Source organism: Notothenia rossii, assembly GCF_949606895.1.
Source record: "Notothenia rossii genome assembly, chromosome: 5".
Taxonomy (NCBI): Eukaryota; Metazoa; Chordata; class Actinopteri; order Perciformes; family Nototheniidae; genus Notothenia; species Notothenia rossii.
The window spans coordinates 34,629,834-34,654,426 of NC_136903.1; the positions used below are offsets into that span (position 1 = coordinate 34,629,834).

At 43.1% G+C, this 24,593-nt stretch overlaps 1 protein-coding gene and 1 long non-coding RNA gene across 4 annotated transcripts in view; one reads left to right on the forward strand and one right to left on the reverse strand.

The window, feature by feature from the left end:
- agbl1 (AGBL carboxypeptidase 1) overlaps window positions 1-24,593 on the forward strand; it is a 181,334-nt gene that overhangs the window by 21,458 nt on the left and 135,283 nt on the right. For 2 of the 3 annotated variants that reach the window (XM_079684749.1, XM_079684750.1), the window contains exon 2: window positions 9,278-9,351. In XM_079684749.1, the coding sequence (XP_079540875.1) occupies window positions 9,278-9,351 (74 nt within the window). Of the gene's footprint in view, window positions 1-9,061; window positions 9,124-9,277; window positions 9,352-24,593 lie in introns of those variants that run through there. The other variant, XM_079684751.1, reaches the window with a different exon arrangement.
- Window positions 1-24,593, reverse strand: part of LOC307041399 — a 91,281-nt gene that overhangs the window by 20,783 nt on the left and 45,905 nt on the right. The gene's annotated exons all lie outside the window — the stretch shown is intronic.

Genomic DNA, 24,593 nt, shown 5'->3' on the forward strand with positions numbered 1-24,593 from the left:
GCAGATGCGACCACTGATATAAGTACATCAGAGCAATTTTCCATTACTTTGCAATACGTGGATTCAAAACTTGAGGGAGTGAATGCTTTCCTTGGATTTTACAATGCGCCTGATTCAACTGGAGAAACACTTTTTTCTTGCATAAAGGATGTTTTTCTGCGCTTGCATTTGCCACTGGAGCGTCTCAGGGGATTTTGCTTCGATGGTGCTGCGAATATGTCGGGCCGCATCTCGGGTGTGCAAGCCAAACTGAAAGAGCAGTGTCCATCTGCACTATACAGATGTAGCACTCCAGATAGGACTCACAAGGGTGTGTCCCAACCAAAAGCCCAGCGGATCCCAGTGGCTGGGGGTGTTGCCAAATTGCTAGAGGTCGTTGCCAAATTTCCCCATTTGTTCAATTCCAGGATTTAACCATGAGATGGCGCTTCATTCACAAATACACAAAGACAACTGGGTGTTGTAGAACCTAGTCTGTTTGCAATGTTTGCAGCTCTGCAGTTGTGTTTGTTGAATACTGTAGCATTTAATCACTTATGGTTTTCACAGGCTACTATAATGAAAAAACATCAATGTTTTAGATCAAATAAAGTATATAGTTTGCTTTATGCAGTATACTTTTTGTAATATTGTTGGGGTGTTTTTACACAGTACAGTAGATTGAAGTAAATCAACTTATACATTAAGATAATATAAGATGGACCTTTATTAATCCCCGTGGAGAAATTCAGTAGTTCAAACAGCAACAGGGTAAGAGTGAAAAACAGGATAGCACAGATTCACACAGATTAATAAAATCAAAAATAAGATGAGCGATAAAAATAATAATAATGACAAACTATGAAATAAGAAATGAATAAAACTCAAATGTATCATATATTATAATGTATTGTATTATTGTAATATCCTACATTAACCCCATTATAGCAGATGCCACATTGAATGGATGAACACATTTATGCATCAATAATTACAACAGAGTATTTCTAAATACAAGTTGTAAAAATACTTATATGTATTTAATTTGAATAACATAATGATTAATTTCAGATGATAATACTTTTCAGGGTTGCCCGTGGGATTAGGATTATCGGTAGTGAGAGCCGTGCTGCATTTTCCTCCGGTCGGTCGGATGTGATATAAAAACAAAGCGATTATTTTTGTTGTGTGTAAACTCACGTGGATTAAACTACATGTATTAGTGCATTCTTTTCAATTCGCGAACATATGATACATTAAATGATCGTGAGGATGATGATTAAAGATCGTTAGTTTGAGCCGGTCTGCATTTCCTGACAAAAAAACATAGCGATGGTTTTGTACCATCGTGGATTAAACAAAAACCTACGTGGATTAAACAACATTATTTTGTTAAATAAAAACATGGTGATGTTTTGTAAATGATTACATGTCTCTTATTTAGCAGAGAATATGATCCTATCCGTGACATATGGATTTGAACAAATATCCGCTATATCAGATTCCTGTAGATCTATCAGCTGTTTATTTCAAAGACACTACACTACCCATAATCCCCAGCTATCGTTTAGGACTACTGTCCCTGTGATTAATCTTCAAGCTCTGGGATTGGATATTGAGGTGGCAATGCACCAAGGTTACGCCGAGCGTCAAACAGCTGTTTGAAATGGAACGAAACCACGCCAGACTATCCAAAACTGGAATCGAACGCCCCCCCAGAACTACACATGCTGGCTATTGTGTTTCGCAAAAATGTTCTATGGGACGTCTCTACTGAACGTTTTCGTTTTTCCCACAATTAGAAGTTGCCAGTATTAAACACATTGGTGTTATCAAATGTAAAACATATAATTAATAAATGGGTGAAAATCGCTTGTGTCTATAATGTGCAGCATTAATATATACCCACATGACAGCTCATTGTTACTTTGTAATTCTACTCCATTACAATTTAGAGGTTAACCTGGTATTTTTACTCCACTACATTTATTTGAGTTACTTTGCAGACTCTGATTAATGATGTGAAATATAAACAACCCTTAAATCAGACTTTAGTTACACCTGAGTAAAATTCAGGGAAGGTGATTGTCAAGTGCCAACAATCAGGACAGATATTTGATAGTTGGTGCTTGAGAAGACTAAACATTTATCTGCAATTCACATGAATGGAAACGAGTAATAAAGTATATTCATTACTCGTTATTCTCTACTAATAGTTAATTAAAGACTGTATAATGGCTATTTTGCACATTCCTTTCAAGATTTCAAGATTTTCTAAGGTTTATTGACATATCATATACACAACTATGGTGTAGTTATGCAATGAATGAAAAACTTGGGTCGCAGCTGAGGTTCCTCAACAGTGCATTACAAGACATCTATCAATATGTGTATATACCTCCACCCTTAAACTGTCATATTCTGCACATTTCTTATACTATCTACATACAGTACATAACAGTATAATTAATGTGTATAATATCAGTTAAAATAAGTGCTTCAACATAGTTAACATTGCAGGAAAGCAATATATTAGACGTTGAGTAATTTGTCAGGCTTAATATTTATCTTTTGATACCCCCAAAGCTTTTTTCTTATTTAAAAGAAGACCTTAATCTAAAGTATTATTTAATATTTAAATAAAGCTTAATTTGTTTTTCTGTTTTGCACCTCCTCCCATTAATATCTTTGTACATCCTGAACTAAACTGTTTTATTGTAGAGATCACTTACAGTATCTTCTTGATTTTTTATATTCTATATTTCTATCACAGACCTTCTACTTTCCCCCTACGAAAGTATGTACTCTTAATATTTGTTTCATCAAATATAACTCATAAAAACAATAATTCAATAACGTGCTTTAACCACTAGGTGGTGCACACAAGGTACACACAGCCATAATAACTGTGTATTATTAGTGTAGGACACTTATGTATGTACAACATCTGAAGATGTGTAGTTTTATTCATGTTTTCACATACTTTTACAGCATATTGCTATACTATTTCAGACTCAGTATTTACATTCTTATATTCAAAGAAAATCAGTAATATCTTTAAAAACTTCAAGTCCTTTTATATCAGCTGTGCACCGTTATGGTGTAAATATAACCTATCTACGAATTAGATCTAATGTAAAAGTCAGCCGAATTAGTCTTGATACTGCAAGGAGACGTATTGTGTGAAAAGAAATTGAAGATGTTGTTTAATTGTTGATATATTTATGATCCACGTCAAGTATTCAGTTTCGGCAGCATTTCTTCCAGTTTTTCCAAAGGTCTTCTCATCAGGGCTCTATAAATAAAGAACTACAGTATGGCAGATCTGTAATATGTAATGCAGCCGAACCTTGTATTACAATGCCGTTATGTGATGACTTCTAAAGAGAAAAGCAAGAAAACTCGGAATAAAGGATTATTTTCTTTAAAAAAAAAAGTTTTTCGGATTTCCTGTTGCATTAACACCATATCCCTACATGCATTGCGGCTAAAACATCCAATCAGCGAGCTTAAACCATAGCTGAGGATCTTGGGTAATCAGTTCAGTGGCTGTGTATCGCAGTGATGCTCGAAATGTCCCTTATAGGTCTACGTCTGTTTCCGGTTATTTTTATTTTGAAATTCAGTTCCTGATGGACGCCAAAGAAGCCAGAGATTATGGAATCAAAAAAATAAATAAAAACAAGGATAATTGTGTGTTATTGGTGAGTAAATAACAGTGTGCTATTTAGAAAAGAATAACAAATTAGAAGGAAAAAAAGATTTAAAAAAATACAGATTTCATTATTCTGAGGCTCTGAGCCCCATTTATTTTCCTTACAGACGACAAAAAAAGTCAGACATTATACGATTTAAAATAAAAACAATAATCGTGGCTTGATATTGAGTAAGAACATGTTTTTAAGAACCCCACAGCTTCCGGTCTTCCAAGACCCGAACGGACAAAAACACGTGCTGCAGTTACTACCAATAGAAATACATTGCTTTTAAAATCGTTCTGTGTGACATGAAAAAAAGGGGAAAATCGTGTTGGTGAACACGAATCAATCGATTAAATGTTGTGACTATAACACGAAATACCGTGAGACTGGGTTGGTTTAGGATCATCCACCATCCCTGCTAGCATGGTAAACAAACTGGTTAGTTTTTAGGTTGGTTGTTAAATAAATGTTGATAGAAAGATGACTAAAGATGTTAGAGTGATTGGCCCATGGTTTTTGAGGGAGCACGCCTTGTTTTTCTTAGGAACCGGGATGATTTTTTAGGTCATTAGCTTATAGCATATAGCAGTTAGCTTCTGTTAGCTCCTGCGGTGCTGGAAATTGCTACATTGGCAGTGAAGTGTACAGTTCAACTGGATTTGAATAAATAAGATGGAACAATACACATTGTTAGCGCTCTCATGCTAAGACGCGGGTAAGCATTTGAAGTTGAACTCTTTTAAATTGTATTTTTAAATGTATCATTATTTTCTGTTTCCATATAGAGAACCGCAGTGACGCGTCCAAAAACCCGGAAGTAAGTTAGCATTTTTAGCACTTCCGGTTCCTTCCTCAAAAAGCAATGCATTCTTTTCATAGGGTTTTGGAAAATAGCTCGAAATAAGGTCTGTGGTTGACACAAATTTAAGAGATATATCACGTTTTGTTCTACGACATTAAATACATCAGCAGTGACCCCACTGGGGATTTTTGAAGAGTTTCGGTGTCTGAAAAACGATGGTTGTTACCGAGTGGCTGAATAGGACTACAGAAATTGTTGAGGCCGTTGTACGTCATTACGCCGAACACGTAAACACTCCCGCTAAGTTTGTTTCGCCCTGCGTTCTGCTTGAAAGCAAGTACCTGCCTATCTTTAGTATCTGTATATCTATATCTGACCATTAGAATCTGTATTTTTGAAATTGTCGTTTTTAACCCCGTAGTTTTACAAATTATAGAATAATTAATTACCAGTGTTTTCCAATTTTACTCGGCAGTTCGTTTCATTAGCTAACGTTAGCTAAAGCTAGCGCTACTAGTTAGCTACGCAATGGTTTGTTGCTTTGCTCCGGGTTGCAGCCACAGGTCTTCCCATGAAACGTGCTTGTTCTATCGTTTCCCAGGCAATGTTTTCCAAAGGAGAGTTTGGATTCGTGCCATGAGGTAAGCTGACGTTACATTTTTGTCCATGTCACGGTGAAATGTAAATGTTTGGTAATGACTGTATCGCCGTTTTAGAGATGCACTGCTGAAAAGACCGCAACATAGGTAAAGATAATGAATACATCCTATTAAAACCTGTGTGGCTTATATGATAAGTCTAATTAGTACAAGCAGCATGACGTTTCACCATGTAACTAAAGATTGTAGTCAGGGAAATCAGTTTGACATGTTGAACTAATAACAAATCGCCTCTGGCTGGCAGAGAACTCTCTGCTCCATAGCTTCTCTTGGACGTAAAATCACATGTACATTTTACATTTATATTCAATTTAATATTCCATCCCTCACATACTTTTGTATATATAATAACTTATATTTTGTTTTTCTTGTTATGCTGCTGCAACACAAACATTTCCCAAATTGGGATCAATACAGTAATATCTTATCTTAATTAATTAAGAAATATAACTATAATTAGTGTAGCAGCTGACACCTATTTTCAATATGGATTAATCTACCATTTATTTCTTTAGTTCAATTTTCATCTATAAAAATGTCAAAATAGTGAAAATGTTCACGAGACTTATCAAATTGCAAGGTTATATCTTTAGATGTTTTGTTTTAGCCTATGTACTGTATGTCTTAATGCTCTTATATGTGACGGTGTGACTTCCATGAAACTAATATTTTATATCTTCCCAACAGATGAGCTGACAGGAAACCTAACACTCTAACAACCACAACATTGCAAAGGCGAGTAAATGTAAATTAAAAACAATTCACATTTTTTTTATTTCTTCTTCCTTGCAGTGAGGTGAAGCTGACCTCACACTTGGTGCCAGTAAGGATGTTCCTCACGCAGGCTGAATGTTTCTCCTTCCTTACTGACACAGAAGCCCTTGATTTACAACGCTTCACTAATTGTCACTTCCCTGGCTCCGTAGGGACACTTTACCTCCAGCACAGCGGAAGACCCTACCAGACCATCTGGAGATGCCCCCAACAATCCTGATAGCGAGAGCCACAAATCTGACTCATGGACCTGCATCTGGGTTGCAGTGGTGAATGCCCTGACGCCCTCATATTCATTCATAGTCCCCCACTGTACAGACAAAACACCATCAAGGGCCTGTTGTTGCCCTAGCACCCTGGCAATAAAGGAAGCAGTCACACGCTTTGACCTCAGGACAGCTCCAAAGTTGCTGGCAGTCAACCTTCCTTTCCTGAACAGATGCCAGTTTGGGTTGGTTCGCTGACCAGTGGTAGCCACCTGAATTGCCCTCTGTTGCTCTTCAGACAATGCCATGCTTGCCACAATTGCCTCAGGTCCCTGATTCCCAACAGATATGATAATTTCAGGAACAGTAAGTGTTTCCAAGCTGTAGTGTTCCTCTTCTGGCTCGGGGGAGAGAAGCCAAGAAATTCCTGAAAACCTGCCCCCGAGTCTGTCCCTCAGCCAGTCACGATCTTAGGAGGTGGGCTCTCTTGTCAGCGGGTTCAATTAGTTATTGGTTTCAAAAGTGGATCACATCGCTCCTGTTCTGAAGTCTTTACACTCGCTTCCTGTGTGTCAAAGAATAGATTTCAAAATACTGCTGCTCGTTTATAAAGCACTGAATGGTTTAGGCCCAAAATACATTTCTGACCTCCTGCTAAATTATGAACCATCCAGATCTCTCAGGTCTTCAGGGACTGGTCAGCTTTCTGTCCCCAGAGTCAGAACTAAACATGGAGAAGCAGCGTTCAGTTATTATGCTCCAAATATCTGGAACAAACTCCCAGAAACTTGCAGGTCCGCTGCAACTTTTTGACGCTGCTTTTAATTTAACTATTCATATCTTAGACTGCACTGTAACTTTTATCCATGTATTTTTTCTTTTAATGTTTCTTTTATTAGCTTTTCTTTTTAATGACTGATTTTAAATGCCATTTTCTTAATGTCTTTCATTTTTTGTAAAGCACTTTGAATTGCCTTGTGTTGAAAAGTGCTATATAAATAAACTTGCCTTGCCTAATAAAGATTTAATGTGACACATAAAATTGATTTGTTGATGGGAATTAATGTGAATAAATTAACTCTAGGTTAACGGTACTCTTGCTATCACTACTCACCGACACTATAAACCTTGTCCCTCATGCTAGCCCTGACAACACCGGTAAGCACACCTTCATCTAGGCTGCACTGTTACGTGTCCTGACTTGTAGTGGTTCTCTCCTATCTACACTCTTGTCATCTTTGTAAAACGATATCAGACTGGTAATTGACACAGCCATGACTTCTAGTTAAATTCAGTGTGGCTAAAATGAAAAGCTTTGTTAAAATATGCAAGCGCGCGAAAGTCAAAGTCAGCTTTATTGTCAAAAATTCTACATGTGTTATACATCCAGAAATATCGAAATATCGTTTCCCACAGTGTATACATAAAACAAAACAAAAAGGGCCTAGATAAACGTGGTATACATTAAACAAAACAAAAAGGGCCTAGATAACCGGGGTATACAGTTTAAAATGTTAATATATTTAAAGTGTTCAAAGTGCAGTTTCAGTGCAAGTCAGTTGAAACGATCTTAAGTTGGCGTGACGTTGAAGTCGTGCGACCCTGCTGCTGCACTGGCTTGTAGTTCGTTTATAGCATAACGTTAGCATTTCGCTTTTGGTGACTAGATTTATGATTCAAAAATTATAAAAGTAGGGTTGACATGTGGAGATTATCCGGCTGAACAAAACGTGATCCCTCTCTTAAATGTGTGTCAACCACAGACCTTATTTCGAGCTATTTTCCAAAATCCTATGGAGAATTTGCATTGGTTTTTCACGAAGGAACCGGAAGAAGTTTACTTCCGGGTTTTACGACGCGTCACTGCGGTTCTCTATACAGTAGAGGAATTGCAGAACGTTGGATAATTATTGTGATACAGATATACAGTAGGTGTTAATTCAAGCTTCTCATAAAGGTATTTTCACCTGACGTGTCTGTGCTATCTATAACAATCACAAAAAATATTCTCATACAAACTTGTTCATTACCATCGTCTAAGTTCATGGTTAATTGTTTTTCAGCCATCAAAAACCTTGTTGGTGGAAGTCTAGCACTGATTGTTGTGTGTCCTGCAGCTGCCAGTTGGCCTTCTCAAGGCCTTTTTATAGTGGCTGCCTTCTCAACACTGCAGCACAAATGCTTTCTGGAGCGCTTTATCCTAGAGGGGATAGGGTTACACTTGCGCAGGCACGCACTTAGACACAAATACCCATACATTTAACCACTTTTATTGTTGTAAATGTGTCTAATAGTGTTATGGAACATGGAAAGAAACTTTGCTTTTTGTTACAATAGGATGCATCCTATTGTATTTCTATTCTATTTGGTATAATGTGCAGCAAGATGTTAAAGGTCCCCTATTATACTGTTTTTCATCAATATATGATAGGTCTCAGATACAAAACATGTCTCTGAAGTGTTTGGCTTGAAATACCAAACAGATTATTGCAGCATCCCATAGGCCCCTCCTAAAGTGCTGATTCTCTGTCTTTTACTTTAGATGAAAATACTGAGCCACTCCCCACGCCCCTCTGTGAGATATTTGGTTAAAAATAACACAATGGTGCTCTAGGAGGAGATTTAGGTGAACGAAAAATGACACTTTTAGAATCTCTTTCCACAGAGGGGACACATGTTGATGTAGAAGAGACATGAAAAAGTGGATTTGCATAATAGGTGACCTTTAAAAAAAAGACACAATCCCTAGAAAACATTTAAAAAACTGTACACAAACAAAATATACAACAGTGAGAAACACACACACACAAACACACACACGCACCCTGCTCTGGATGTTACTCAAAGCCAGGTTAAGTCAGGGGGAGTCTCTGTGCCTCTCTCTCTCTCCTGAGACAAAGCAGTAATGCTGCGTGTGTGCGTCTGTCTTAGTGTGAAATGGAAATGACGACAAGACTGATGCTCTGAGTTTCATGTGCGTGTGTGACTCTGGATACACAGTGGTGAGGACGCACTTTGGATTTCCTCCCTCTGAGTGCCTCCGCTATTTCCGTCTGTCCGACTTCTCCTGTCCTGTCTTTTTACGACCACTCCGTCTGTGTGTTTGTCTAACAGTCTATTTGTCTGTCTGTCTGGCTGTCTGTGTGTGCGGTACAGAACGAGGTCGAGCAGCTATGACAGCCCCCCTGAGCTCGTCCAGTGGCTTGGAGGTCCTCCTCTCCACCCTGCAGGTAAGGATTGTTTAGTATTGTTTATATTTTTCAATGCTGCACAACTAACCACACAGCTGAGCTGTTTTTGAGTTTTTGCTTTCTGAAATTAAACTATGTTAACTTTGAATACCTTTTGCTTGTATTTATTTTTCTACCAAATGACTTTATTGCCATTAAATGTATGGAAATGTGTCTTTCTCACCATACGCAGCACAACATGAAGTTCACACACAATACACAACAAGTATGCATCTTAAAATCTAAAAGTGGCAGTCATTCTAAAAGTGCAAATTGGATTGGTCCATTAAAAATATCAAGAAAGAGCATGAAACACAGTAATATTAACAATAAATACATGCATATACATAAAATGAATGATGGTCTTGGTTTTAGAATATCCTAAGAGGCATCCTTAAAGGTTCGGAAAGGGAACTTTGAAATGAAGCATACATGAAATATTTAATTTAATGCAATGCACAGACTTACGAAACAATAATTTGTCCTGTATCCACATAAAGGTTTGGAAGCTGTTGCTGCTTCATTTTATTTTAGTATTTCATCATTTGTAAAAGCAGCCATGGATAGTTTCAAACATAAATGTCACCAGTTGATGCACTGCACCAGAGCTTTAAAGTAATGTGTATCTGCTGTTCCTGGGCAGGCCAAACCGAGTCAGAATACAGTATGTTCACTGTTAATCCTCTAGCATTATAAATAGCAGTAGTAGGAGGACTGGTCATATACGTATAAGTAATACGTTCAAGTACTACAGAAGAAATACTTCTGTGGCAGCCTCACAGTTAATATTTCAAATCAATCCTCTCTAACTCACTGTTGCATATAATCTTTCTTTAAAAAGCAAGGAATTCTGACTGACTCATGATAGATTTCATTACATCTTTCTGAGAGTATCATGACCGAAGTAACAGCTGTAAGGATGCTGTGCAGGTGGTCAGAAATGTCTCCTATAGACAGATAATTCACAGATTAAATTACATTTACCTTCAAGTGAAGAAAGGAGACATATATCTAGAATGTGTGTAAAACAAAAACTATGTACAGTATGTTTGGCTCGAAACCACTGGAGATAAGTGAGTTTTTGTAATTTAGGAAAACCGTGTAGGTGCTAGTTAGTTTATTAGGGCCTATGTACACATAGTGCCTTTTTCACCTCAAGAAAAAGCATTTCGCCAAGTGTCTTTTTACTGAGCGCAATGAGGTTTACGAGGTTGAGTTTGTTTTTGGCTCTGTCTGTAGATGAAATAATCACAACAAAGTCCCAAAAGCGAATTTGTTCGATCAGATCTGCCGGTGGACACTTGATGAGGCTGCCGGTGAATGTTGAACTTTTATCTCCCTACGTTGATCATCCTCCTAACTGTATGGCTGTCAGACTGAACGGTAAAGATCAATCATACAAATTGTAAGAGCAAGAATCTTCAGATTGGTGTTCATGGTAAAATAACAATGTCCAACAAAACTATATATAGAACAAGGCAAGGGAGCAATGCTAGGTTTCTCTTACAAAAGAAGAAATGTTTGTCAAGTTTCTTTACGTCCTAATGTTTACTAGTCAAATAGGTCAACTTTTTTAGGCAACATCAGTTTTATAAAATTTTGATTATCCAGTCTGGGACAATAAACAATGTTAGAATCATTCTGCTCTCCTTTTCTTTTGTTTTAAGCTACAACCCTGCTTTATTTAACGGCATGTTGAGTAGGTGGAAAACCTATGTTGTTATGTAAGAGTCTATGTTTAAAGGTTATTCCATGTATCAAACGAACTAGCTGACCAGAGGCGGATATTAAAGCCTTCTTTCTGAGTATGAAGTCCAAGTCAGCACTTTGCCAAAGTCATGGCAGAAGGAAAGAGCTGTAACACCAGCTTCCAGATTGTCTTGAATATAGGCCAGGGACTTCATAATGTGGCAATAAACCTACGTGTATTCCATTACAGCTAGAAAGAAATACATAGAGAGAAATAAAATAACTAAAAGGGTACGATCACATCAAATGTATGTATAGCTTTTGATATGTATGGTAGTACAAGCAGGGTTTAAATTGGGATTACATATGTGGGGGGGCTCATTCACTAAGCCGAAAAAACTATATTGGTCACACTGATCTACTATTTTAAAGTAAAGTCAACACAAATCGACCCTAAATATAGTCTATATTAAGAATGAGAAAGGTTTTAACATATCGTTTTTTGTAAACATATGACAAATTTGCGAGGGTGATGACGTCAGAGCATCGTCCTATGTGCCCGGACAGCCCCGGCCCAATTGAACCACTGAGTACAAACATGAATGTGCTTGATTTGGCCTGCTATGAGTTTCGCTGTATCAAATGGGAATCAAACTTGTACGTACGTCGTATATCAGGTTCTCAGAATTTGGTTTGTGGGTGACACTGGAGCCTTGGTACGTGGGGGGATATTTAGACATGAATAATACTATTCCCTCTGGTCTCTCAACAACATTGACTGGTCTTGAAAGAAGCTTTGAGCTTTGATCGCAACTGCATTGAAAGGCGCTGTTCTAAAACCTAAATCCTAAAACCCAGAATTGGTTTGCATTTTACCACCTCTGTTTCCCTCGTCCAGAAGTCTGCGGTCACTTCGACTGTGTTATGGTTATAGGCCTAAAATAAGGTCTTTGGTGAACACAAGGTTAAGTGATTTTCAAGTTCTATCTCACACAGGCTCCGCCCTCTACTGGACTCTATGGGTACTACTCTCATCAATGATACGCGAGCGTTCACACACTGAAGTTGTATAAATGTAGCCGGCCAATCAGGGAGAGCCTACCTGAATGCGCGCGCAGGCTCACATACAGGACTGTCTCAGAAAATTAGAATATTGTGATAAAGTTCTTTATTTTCTGTAATGCAATTAAAAAAACAAAAATTTCCTACATTCTGGATTCATTACAAATCAACTGAAATATTGCAAGCCTTTTATTATTTTAATATTGCTGATTATGGCATACAGCTTAAGAAAACTCAAAAATCCTATCTCAAAAAATTAGAATAGTTCCTCAGACCAAGTAAAAAAAAAAGATTTATAACAGCAAAACACAATCAAACATTTGAAAATGTCCATTAATGCACTCAGTACTTGGTTGGGAATCCTTTTGCACGGATTACTGCATCAATGCGGCGTGGCATGGAGGCAATCAGCCTGTGGCATTGCTGAGGTGTTATGGATGCCCAGGATGCTTCAATAGCGGCCTTTAGCTCATTAGCATTGTTGGGTCTGGTGTCTTTCAGCTTCTTCTTCACAATACCCCACATATTCTCTATGGGGTTCAGGTCAGGGGAATTTGCAGGCCAATCGAGGACAGTAATGCCATGGTCAGTACACCAGTTACTGGTGGTTTTGGCACTGTGGGCAGGTGCCAGATCATGCTGGAAAATGAATTCCTCATCTCCATAGAGCTTTTCAGCAGACGGAAGCATGTAGTGCTCTAAAATCTCTTGGTACACAGCTGCATTTACTCTGGGCTTGATGAAACACAGTGGACCAACACCAGCAGCTGACATGGCTCCCCAAACCATCGCTGACTGTGGGAACTTCACACTGGATTTCAAGCAACTTGGATTTTGCTCCTCTCCAGCCTTTCTCCAGACTCTGGCGCCTTGACTTCCAAATGAAATACAAAACTTGCTTTCGTCTGAAAAGAGGACTTTGGACCACTGTGCAACTGTCCAGTGCTTCTTTTCCTTAGCCCAAGTCAGACGCCTCTTCCGTTGTCTTGAGTTCAGAAGTGGCTTGACCATGGGAATACGGCTATTGTAGCCCATTTCCCGGACACGTCTGTGAACAGTGACTTTTGATACCTGGACTCCAGCTTCAGTCCACTGTCTTTGAAGCTCCCCCAAATTCTGGAAGCGACTCTTCTTCACAATGCTGTTAAGGCTGCGGTCATCTCTCTTGGTTGTGCAGCGTTTCCTGCCACATTTCCCCCTTCCAACAGACTTTTTGTGGATGTGCTTTGAAACTGCACTCTGTGAACAGCTTGCTCTTTGAGAAATTTCTTTTTGTGTCTTACCCTCCTGATGGAGGGTGTCAATGACGGTCCTCTGGACAGCAGTCAGATCAGCAGTCTTCCCCATACTTGTGATTTAGTTTACTGAACCAAGCTGAGTGTTTTTCAAGGCTCAGGAAACCCTTGCAGGTGTTTTGAGTTAATTAGACGATTCAAGTGATTCGTTGAACACCCTACTAGTATACTTTTTCATGATATTCTAATATTTAGAGATAGGATATTTGAGTTTTCTTAAGCTGTATGCCATAATCAGCAATATTAAAATAATAAAAGGCTTGCAATATTTCAGTTGATTTGTAATGAATCCAGAATGTATGACATTTTTGTTTTTTTAATTGCATTACAGAAAATAAAGAACTTTATCACAATATTCTAATTTTCTGAGACAGTCCTGTATAAGGCAGCTACACCTGCTGACTGTCATCCTTTTCTCTTCAGCGAGCGGGACAACACCTGAGAATAGCATTCGAAACAAGTAAAAAGTATCTTACCTCCAGGCAAGTGAATGGAGTCGCCACTGCAGGAAACCCGGGCCTATACCTGATGCCCAGCTTAATAGCGGGCGCCAATCCCAACCAGCACTGGTTCGAGTTCCTGGGACTAGACCACGCCGAAAACGAGCTCGAGGTGGTGGACGTGGGAGACCAGGATATAGCCCGAGGCGACCCCACCAACATTCGCCATCCCAGCCGTGCAGGTTATGGCTCTGCTTGCTGAAGAATTAGAAGGTGACTTCGCCTGGAACTGGTGCAGCCGGACGATTGGTTCAGAACCATCGACCTGAAGGACGCTTACTTTCATGTTGAAATTGCTCCAAAACACAGGAATTATTTACGTTGTGCTTTCCAGGGGATAGCCTAGGACAGGGGTTCCCAAAGTGGGGGTCGTGACCCCACGGGGGATCGCGAGAGATGATTACAAAATAAAAATGAAAAAAATTATAAAAAAATTAATTAAAAAAGATTGTTTAATTTTGTTTATATTTTTTTTTTTACAATTATAATCAATAATAACGTTTGCATAGACATTGTCAGGGGCGGACTATAATTTCTCCACAACGAGGCTCTGTTTTGTCAAAACAAACAAACAAACTTTACAAACAAATTAATTCACTAGCACCCCCCCCCCCCACCCCCCTAGACAGGGGGTCGCCAGTCTCTGGCACTGTTATTTTGGGGGACGCGGGCTGAAAAGTTTGGGAACCCCTGGCCTAGGAGGTCCACAGACTACTGTTTGGCTACTCCCTGTCCCCACGCACGTTCAGTGTACGCCCCCATCAAGAGCGAGGTGTACGCCCCCATCGAGGGAGAGGAGTATGCCCCCATCGAGTGAGAGGTGTACCATGCGTCACCTACAGAGGTGGTTTGCCAGCCTTCGTTTAGATCCCAAGAGGCATAAACAACATCTGGTGACCATCCCCCCCTTCAGTAGAGGAAAAACTCCGATACTGGGGGTCCCCAAAGCATTTGCTGAAGGGGAGGGACCTGCCTAGAGACAGCTATAGATGGTGGCTTGCCTCTGACAGATACCCGGCACCAGAGGTTGCGCTAGACTTTTCCGCTGCCCGTAATTTTTGCGGACAGGATCGTCAAATTGAGAATGACCCATCGGCCTTTACACAACTCTGACGAGGGAGGGGGGGGGGGGGGGGTGACAGCATGCTCGTGAACTGTCAACGGGGGGGGGGGGGGGGGGGGGTGCGCCGTGTTATGCATGCCCACTGCACCTCACGGGAGCGCGCAGAGTCAAGCCAAAACTCACAGGGATGTCAATGATTTGTACGGCAAAGTTAGGTTTGGAAACGTTATCATTTCCTTTTTGGAGGGCATGCATAACACGGCATAACACTTGAGCCTCGCTGCGGGGAAACTTTGGCGCTGTTCCGAGTTTGTTCTAATCGGTCAAAATGACGGATTGCTTTCAGATTTTTCCGGCTTTGTTAAATATTCGGTTAACTCGACCTCTGCCCGGCACATCAACCTTCTCGAGCTACAGGCAGTAGTACTGGTCCTATATCACTTCAAACCCTTACTACAGGGAAAACATGTGCTGGTGAGGAGCGACAACCGCACCACAGTGGCTTACATCAACAGGCAGGATGGAGTCAGCTCCGCCGCCTTGTTGAGCGCAGCGAGTAACCTGTGGTTGTGGGCCTCAGAATGTTTTTATCTCTAAAGGCCCCCCACATTCCGGGACTGGAGAACAGTGGGGCCGGCCTCATGTCCAGAGGCGGGCCCCTGCCAGACGAATGGTGGTTCTCCCTGGCTCTGCAGAACAATCCACCCTTGGGGGTGGACACGTTTGCATATGAGCCATGGCCAAGATAGCTGCTCTACGCCTTTCCACCGCTGCGTCTCATTCCCCCACTCCTGGAGAGGGTGAGACGGTAACAGTTGTCGGTCTTTCTGGTGGCCCCAGGTCGCCGCTCGGCGCCGTGGTGCGCAGAAGTGACACAAATTATGGTGGGCCAGCCCTGGACAGTTCCTCAGTTCTGGGGGCGCTGTCTCACAAGGCGGGTGCAATAGGGGCGTTACCCACTCTGGGCTCCAGGCTTGGCTCCTGAGATGGACAGGCTGAGAAGGGGTGGGCTGTCTGACAAGGTTATTCAGACTATCCAGGCAGCAAGAGCGGGAACCACCACAGCCTGTTACAGGACAAAGTGGTTGGGATTCCTGCAGTTACTGGAACTGGTGCAGCCGGGCGTTTGATTCACAACCATCGACCTGAAGGACGCTTACTTTCATGTCGAAATTGCTAGAAAGCCAAAACATAAGAAGTATTTGCGTTTTGCCTTCCAGGGGAACGCACGTTCAGCAAATGTGTGGCCACAGTGCTTCAGCTGCTTCGCGACCATGGCATGAGGGTTTTATTTGATCTCAACGACCTCATAGTCATGGCCAGTGCCAGGGAATGGGAAGATGTTCCACACAGACCAATTGATCTTACACCTAACCAAGTTGGGGGTTTGCGGTCAATTGGAAGAAGAGCAGTCCCATACCCCATGCTGGTGAAAAGAGTGGGGCTGTGGGTCGGTAAGCTGTATCTGACCCCCTGGGACATAATACACTTACATTTTCCCATGCCCCTTAGGGACCTGGGAAACATGGTGCACAGTAAGCCCCATAGGCAGGTGGGGAGAGCCTTCCCCACTGAGGTCCGTGCACTCTCTACACGAGGTAAGCGTCTGAGTGTGGAGGACATAGTCCACTTAGGTTTTCCCATGCTCCTTAGGGACCTGGCAAACGTGGTGCGCAGTATGTAGTCACTTGCGCTGGCACCTGCAGGGTGGAGCTATGGGCTTACACAGACGGAGCCCTCTACCTAGGGGCCCTGTCTTCCCTATGCCGCTCGCTGAAGAGGGTATAGGATGACAGTCAGGAGGTGTTGTTGCCTTATAGTGAGCCGGCGCGCGCATTCAGGTAGGCTCTTCCTGATTGGCCGGCTACATTTATACAACTTCAGCGTTTGAACGCTCGCGTATCATTGATGAGAGTAGTACCCATAGAGTCCAGTAGAGGGCTCCGCCTGTGCTTATAGAACTAGAGTTACAACACGTAACCCCTCGTTTTGTTCCACAACATTAAGTACATCAGTAAATAGCCCAATCGTAAATGTTCATAGCTTCTTTGTATCATGAAATTGGCAATTATATCTGAACGTGAAATCATATGACCATGATGTAGTTATTTAAAAAAAATGTTTTAACACTAGCTAACTTCAACGTTAGCTTTTCAGTTTTGGCGACTCCATATAGACTTAAGAAATCTTGTTTATTTTGAACAAAATGTTTAATTAACATGTTTTTGCCACAGATTTAATTTTCTGCAATATTAGAAAATCCCTTTGCTATTTGTCGAGGGAGGCTTTGCGATGGTAACTTCCGGGTCGGCTTACAAAAATACGCCATGACTGCACCACTTATAATGAAGAAAAAAATGATCCACTTCTTAGAGAAAAAATAAAGCTTTCTCTAAATGCGAGAAGACACATTTCATACAAACATATAAAACATTTAGGAGTTTACCAACAGAAAGCTAGCTTGAAGATACAAGTTTTAAGGGCATGTTTGTAATTCCTGTATATTTCTATTCAATGTGACCATCTTGGCATAATGGGTTGGCTAACTTTGCAACCAACAGCTCTGTTGTAGAGTTGGGGGGGGGGGGGACAAGACTGACACAAGTGTTTATTGCTGGTGGGTCATGCGCAGCGTATGACAATCCCATAATACTCCTGAAGACTCTTCACTCCTACAGCTGTTAGCGAAGTCATTGTAACATTTCTGTTAACCAATTTTAAACAAGTTAAAATTGCTCTGCAGCAAAACCTTGCATTGTGTCAGTTACATTAAAGTTTAGTAAATTAATCTGGAAGGATCACTGTTGTCCTTGTTTGACTTTTAACTGAATTATTTTGATAGCTGATAGCTGCTCAGAGCTGATGTAAATACAGCAGAGGGCAGATGGTTGAGGCCAGCAGGACATAGGTTGTGGATAAAACCGTAAGAGAAGGGAATACACAGGAGGGAACAATCCATGAAGGTGCAAGAGTGGAGTATCAAGGGAAACATAACCATAACTCACACAAAAAAAACACACACATGTGCTGTCACACAAGATCTGAACATCAGTGCTGGGGACAACGTGATTGCTCAATATGACTTGTGTATTAGTAGAGAAGAGTAGGTGTACAGCTCTATAGATATAATTTGATAGCTCTATCTATAGACATGCTACATGCTACCACCATGCCTCCACTCACCTCAACCGCGGGATGCAACGGCTGCCTCCGCCTAAGCCAGAAGATCTCTGAGTTGGAGGGTAGAATATCCGTGTTGCACCACATCCGAGACGACGAAGAGATGCTGGACTCGCTGATCACCATGGGCCCCGCTGCCACAACAACTGCCTCGCTGGACTCGCTGATCACCATGGGCCCCATTGCCACAACAACTGCCGGGGAACTGGACTCCACTGTCGCATGGATGGGCGTCGCTGCCTGATCGGACCACTGGACCGTGCTGGGAGCTAAGCCCAAGGCCCCGGTTAGCTCCACTCCGAGAATGAACCATGGATGGATGCCCGCCGGGGAAAACACTGTGGGAAACTCACATGCCGTCCCACTCCACCGCAGGCCCTCCAGCTGACAAATCAATTCTCCATCCTTGACGAAGAGGACTTCTCTCCACTCGCCGGTCTTCGCCCTCCTTCTATGTTGCCGAGGTCCGGTGTTCCCATGCCGTCCCCACTCTGCACGACTGCGTCCAGAGCCTCCGAGCGTCCTGCTGACCGCCGCTCTCGGCGACACACCCCCTTCTCACGTCCAGGCTCTACGTCGCCGAGGTCCAGTGTTCCCCTGCCATCGCTGCCTCCAGTCTGCATGGCTGCGTCCAGAGCCTCTGGACGCCCTGCTGACCGCAGCTCTCGGAGACTTACCCCCTTCTCACGTCCAGGCTCCGTCCAGTTCACCCCTCGCCCCGCTACAACAGGCGACCGGGTCTAGACATCCGGGCTGGAGAGCGAAGGCTCCATACGAAACGCCCCCTCACCACGATACAACTGCATAACGTCATCTGCTCGTCCGGTATCCACAAACCCGACCAAGACCCCCATGCCATTGCCTCCTGCTTCACTGATTATTGATGACTCCATTGTCAGGAATATTTAATCACAAACTGCTGCAACATATTGTTTCCCGGGTGCATTACATTACATTACATTACATTGCATTTAGCTGACGCTTTTATCCAAAGCGACTTACAATAAGTGCATTCGACCAGGAAGATACAACCTTTAAGAAAACAGAATCATATAAGTACATCAGGTTTCATAGAGCCAAACATTTCAAGTGCTACTCAACTGGCATTTAGAAAGCCAGCCCTTTATTAGTATATAAGTGCTTTGTTAGTAATTCTATCGCTCGAAGTGGAGTCTAAAGAGATGAGTTTTCAGTTTGCGTCGGAAAATGTGTAAGCTATCTGCTGTCCTGATTTCAATGGTGAGCTCATTCCACCATTTTGGAGCCAGGATAGCAAACCCACGTGTTTTTGCTGACGGGAACTTGGGTCCCCCTCGCAGTGCGGGTGCAGCGAGCTGTTTGGCTGATGCAGAGCGGAGTGCACGTGCTGGGGTGTACGGTTTAACCATGTCCTGGATGTAGGAAGGGCCAGATCCATTCGCAGCATGGTACGCAAGTACCAGTGTCTTGAAGTGGATTCTAGCAGTTACTGGAAGCCAGTGAAGGGAGCGGAGGAGCGGTGTGGTGTGGGAGAATTTGGGAAGGTTGAAGACCAGACGAGCCGCTGCATTCTGGATGAGCTGCAGAGGTCGGATGGCACATGCAGGTAGACCAGCCAGGAGGGAGTTGCAGTAGTCTAGGCGTGAGATGACGAGAGCCTGGACCAGAATCTGCGCTGATGTCTGGGTCAGCTGGGGACGTATCCTCCTGATGTTGTAAAGCGTGTATCTGCAGCAGCGGGTTGTAGCAGCGATGTTTGCAGTGAAGGACAGTTTGTTATCTAGGACCACACCCAGATTCCTTGCAGTCTGAGTCGGGGAAACAACAGAGGTGCCGATGTTGATTGTTAGGTCAAGAGTGGGACAATCTTTTCCCGGAAGGAAGAGCAGTTCAGTCTTGTCAAGGTTGAGCTTGAGGTGATGAGCAGACATCCACCGAGAGATGTCTGCTAGGCAAGCAGAGATGCGTGCGACGACCTGGGTCTCTGAGCGGGGAAAGGACAGAATTAGTTGGGTGTCGTCAGCGTAGCAGTGGTATGAAAAACCATGCGGGCTAATGACAGACCCGAGCGAGTTTGTGTACAGGGAGAAGAGGAGGGGACCAAGAACCGAGCCCTGAGGGACCCCTGTAGTTAATTGACACGGGTCGGACTCGGACCCTCTCCAAGTAACCCTGTAGGTGCGGTCGTTGAGGTATGAGGTGAGGAGGGAAAGTGCAGTGCCTGAAACTCCAAGTTCTTGGACAGTGCGAAGGAGGATCCGATGGTTCACCGTGTCGAATGCAGCAGACAGGTCCAGAAGGATGATGACAGAGGAGAGGGAGGCTGCTTTAGCAGTGTGCAGTTTGTCAGAGACAGCAAGGAGAGCAGTTTCTGTTGAGTGACCTGCCTTGAAACCAGACTGGTGCGGATCCAGAAGGTTGTTCTGATGGAGATAAGAGGAGAGTTGTTTAAAGACAGCGCGTTCAAGTGTTTTAGACAGGAACGGGAGGAGAGAGACGGGCCTGTAGTTAATAACATCAGACGGGTTGAGAGTGGGTTTCTTAAGGAGAGGGTTTACTCTTGCCTCCTTGAGACTGTTTGGAAAGTGACCAGAAGTTAGAGAAGTGTTGATGAAATGGGTGAGAAATGGTAGAATATCAGGAGCGATAGTCTGAAGGAGGTTTGAGGGGATAGGGTCCAGAGAACAGGTGGTAGGACGGGCAGAGGTAACGAGGGTAAGAACCTCACTTGGAGAGAGAGGGGAGAAGGAGGTCAGTGTGTGGGTGAAGGGAGGGTCTGGTGACCCAGAGGTGAAGGAGGTCACTGTGTGGGTGAAGGGAGGGTCTGGTGACCCAGCGGTGAGTAAAGGTGAGTCAGAAAAAGAAGAGCGAATATCATCAACCTTTTTTTCAAAATGGTTAACAAAGTCGCTTGACAGAAGGGAGGAGGGGGGAGGTGCTTTGGGGGGGTCCAAGAGGGTGGAGAAGATAGAAAATAGTTTTTTGGGATTGGAATAGGAAGATTGGATCTTATCTTGAAAGAAAGTGCTTTTTGCCTGAGAGATGGAAGCAGAGAAAGAGGAGAGGAGAGCCTGATAGGTTAGGAGGTCGTCATGGTGTTTGGATTTCCACCATTTCCGCTCTGCTGCCCGAAGGATGGTTCTATTAGCACGCAGTGCATCATTTAGCCAGGGAGCAGGAGGGGACTGACGAGCCGGCCGCGATGTGAGAGGACAGAGAAAGTCCAGAGAGGATGAGAGAGTCGAGAGGAGAGTTTTTGCAGCAGTGTTTGGAGGCAGGAGTTGGAACGAGTCAGAGGAAGGGAGGGCTGAGAGCACCGATGAGGCAAAGGTAGAGGGGGAGAGGGAACGGAGGTTACGGCGGACAGGAGCAGAGTTAGAAGAGATTAGGTTGTTATGTTTGGAAAGGGGTAGAGAGAATGAAATGAAGAAGTGATCGGATGTGTGGAGCGGGTTTACAGAGAGGTTAGAAGTAGAGCAGTTCCTTGAGAATATGAGATCAAGGACATTGCCAGCTTTATGAGTTGGTGGGGATGGAGACAGTGAGAAAGCAAAGGTGGTTAACAGAGATGTTAGTTCAGATATCTTCCCTGTCTGGAGGTTGACATCTCCGAGAAGTACAGCGGGGCGGGAGGGCCAGTTTCAGGGATGTGTGAGAGGAGATTATCTAACTCCTCCAAGAAGTCCCCCAAGGCGCCTGGTGGACGGTAGAGAACAACAATGGTTAATTGTATAGGATGGGTTACTGTGACGGCATGGAATTCAAAGGTGGAAGGAGTGAAATTAGGTAGCTTGAAGAGGGAAAAGCTCCATTTGGGAGAGAGCAGGAGACCAGTGCCACCTCCTCTGCCAGAGGGTCTGGGTGTATGGGAGAAGGAATATGCTGTGGAGAGAGCTGCTGGGGTGGATGTGTTGGATGGAGTGATCCAGGTCTCCGTGAGAGCAAGGAAATCCAGAGACTGCAGGGAAGCGTAGCCAGAGATGAAGTCAGCCTTAGGGACAGCTGACTGGCAGTTCCACAGGCCCCCTGAAACGAGATGTTGGATCTCAGTGGAGCATGTGGGATAGACGAGAGCAGGCCGGTGAGATCGATTAGGAGAAACACGGGGCCAGTGATAATTGCGAGAAGACACATGAACAGGAATGCAGAAAATACACATGATTATAGCATGAGGGGCTAGAGAACCCAAGAGAATTGAATAAAACTAAATAACACCAGCGATACTTGGCGCAATCAGAGTAGGATTTGCCTCCTCTTTGCCTCCCACGTGACTCCCACAGGACTCTTAATGTCTTTGTCAGTCTTACTCCCACAGGACTCTTAATGTCTTTGTCAGTCTTCGTCTGGCTGACGCTGAAGCTGACGCTCCAGGAAAACGCAACCTAAGATGGATACCTGATTGCTCAGTTCTCACAGCTTTGGGGGCACGCCCCTGTAATTAGTTAACTATTTTCTGCTGATGGGCGACAGCAGAGTCTTCCTACCTATTGTAATGCACACTTGAGGGGCGTGACTCACTGAGACCTGAGTTACGCCTGGAGTTGAGCAGATCTGAGATTTTAAAATCTCTCAGAAATCGCCGTTTTAGCTACAATAACTACAGAACAATTATACAGAGTAGAATAAATGAAACAGAGAAGTCTATTTAAACAAGAATATAACTTACAGTGATTGCTGAGTCAGTATCGATAGTGTCCTCACCGAGTCTGGAAGCACACTGAGTTATTCTGATTTGAAATGCGCTATTTAAAATGTTTTTCAGCTGGGAAGCGTTTTGCACTTCACGCAATCAGCAGAGTCTTCCTACCTATTGTAATGCACACTTGAGGGGCGTGACTCACTGAGACCTGAGTTACGCCTGGAGTTGAGCAGATCTGAGATTTTAAAATCTCTCAGAAATCGCCGTTTTAGCTACAATAACTACAGAACAATTATACAGAGTAGAATAAATGAAACAGAGAAGTCTATTTAAACAAGAAAGGGTGCAAGAGTTTTGGACCTGGTCGCACAAGTTCCGTCACTTCTAGGTAAGTATCCTCTAGCCAGAAACTTTGTCATCCACATCGGCCCCAACAACACTGCATACTATGGTGGCCCTGAAGTGCAAGACACCACAGCATTTCAGAAAACACAACAGCGTTTCAGAAAACGCTACAGCATTTCACAAAACGCCACAGCATTTTACAAAACACCACAGCATTTCAGAAAACGCTGCAGCATTTCAGAAAACGGCACAGCACTTCAGAAAACACAGCAGCATCTCACAAAACGCCACAGCATTTCACAAAACACCACAGCATTTCACATTGGACGGAAAGGGTATTCGTTAGGGAGAACACTTCTTGTTTGTGATTGGACAGAGCCAGCCAGAGAAGCACTGCGGTTGTTTTTGCTGCCAGTCAAGAAATGACGCTTCGTGATTGGCCCGACACATCATCGTTAGCACACAACACACATCGTTAGCTGTTAGCACACACTCAGAGCTCACAGCTCCTCCTATCTGTTCAGAAACTGGACAAAAGTTAAACATATACAAAACACAGACTGTCTATGTCATGGTGAATACAGTCGCTGCTTTATTTATTTCTGTATGACGTTGTTGTGAGTGTGGACGGAGAAGCGACAGGTTAGTTTAGTCCAGGGGTCTGCAACCTTTTTGATATAAAGTGCCATTTAAAAAAAAAATGTTATCAGCGTGCCAACGATCGAGAATTATCAACGGGGGGGGGGGGGGGGGGGGGGGTTGAGGAGCTTGACGCTCGTCAACTATCAGCAGGAGGGCGCGGGAGCCTCGCTGCGGGGAAGAAGTGTGTGGACCTGTCAGCGCAACTTACATGATGCCGAATTTAACAAACACATTTAAATAATTGGTTTAAACGGCATAATAATAAGGACGATCGTCTGTTCTGTGATTCTCCAGAGCACACGTTATGATATTAGGGTCATGCAGAGTGAGATGAGATCGCTGTCCCTTTAAGAGAGAGAGGGGTGTGGCTTGTGCATGTGTGTGTGTGTGGATGGTAGAGCGACAGTGAGGGAACGTGTGTATGTTTCTGGAAGTGAAACGAGGCAGCAGAAAAACAGAGGTCTGTGATGTATTTTGTGAAACAGAAGAACAGCTAAATAAATGCAACGGCCTCCCAAGAAGAGCTCGCGTCTCTCCAGTCATTTAAGCTAAAGTGGGTTATTGAACCTGAAGCTTGTTGCTTCTGCCCTCCTCGACTACGGTCTGGGAGCGGACAGGAAAGTTCAACCCACAAGATGGCCAGTCCGCCCCTTTGAAGCATATTATTTCGATAAGAGATTAACAGATCGCCACTGGGCTTTCAATTAAATTCACAGCCACGCAAAAACTGCAGCATTTGTACAGCTCCTTATGGGTACTGCAATTAGTGAAGTGCTTTCCTCCGTGGTGAAACGATCAGCACTGCACCACTGAGGAAAGCGGCAGAAATTCACCTATAAAGAGAGCGG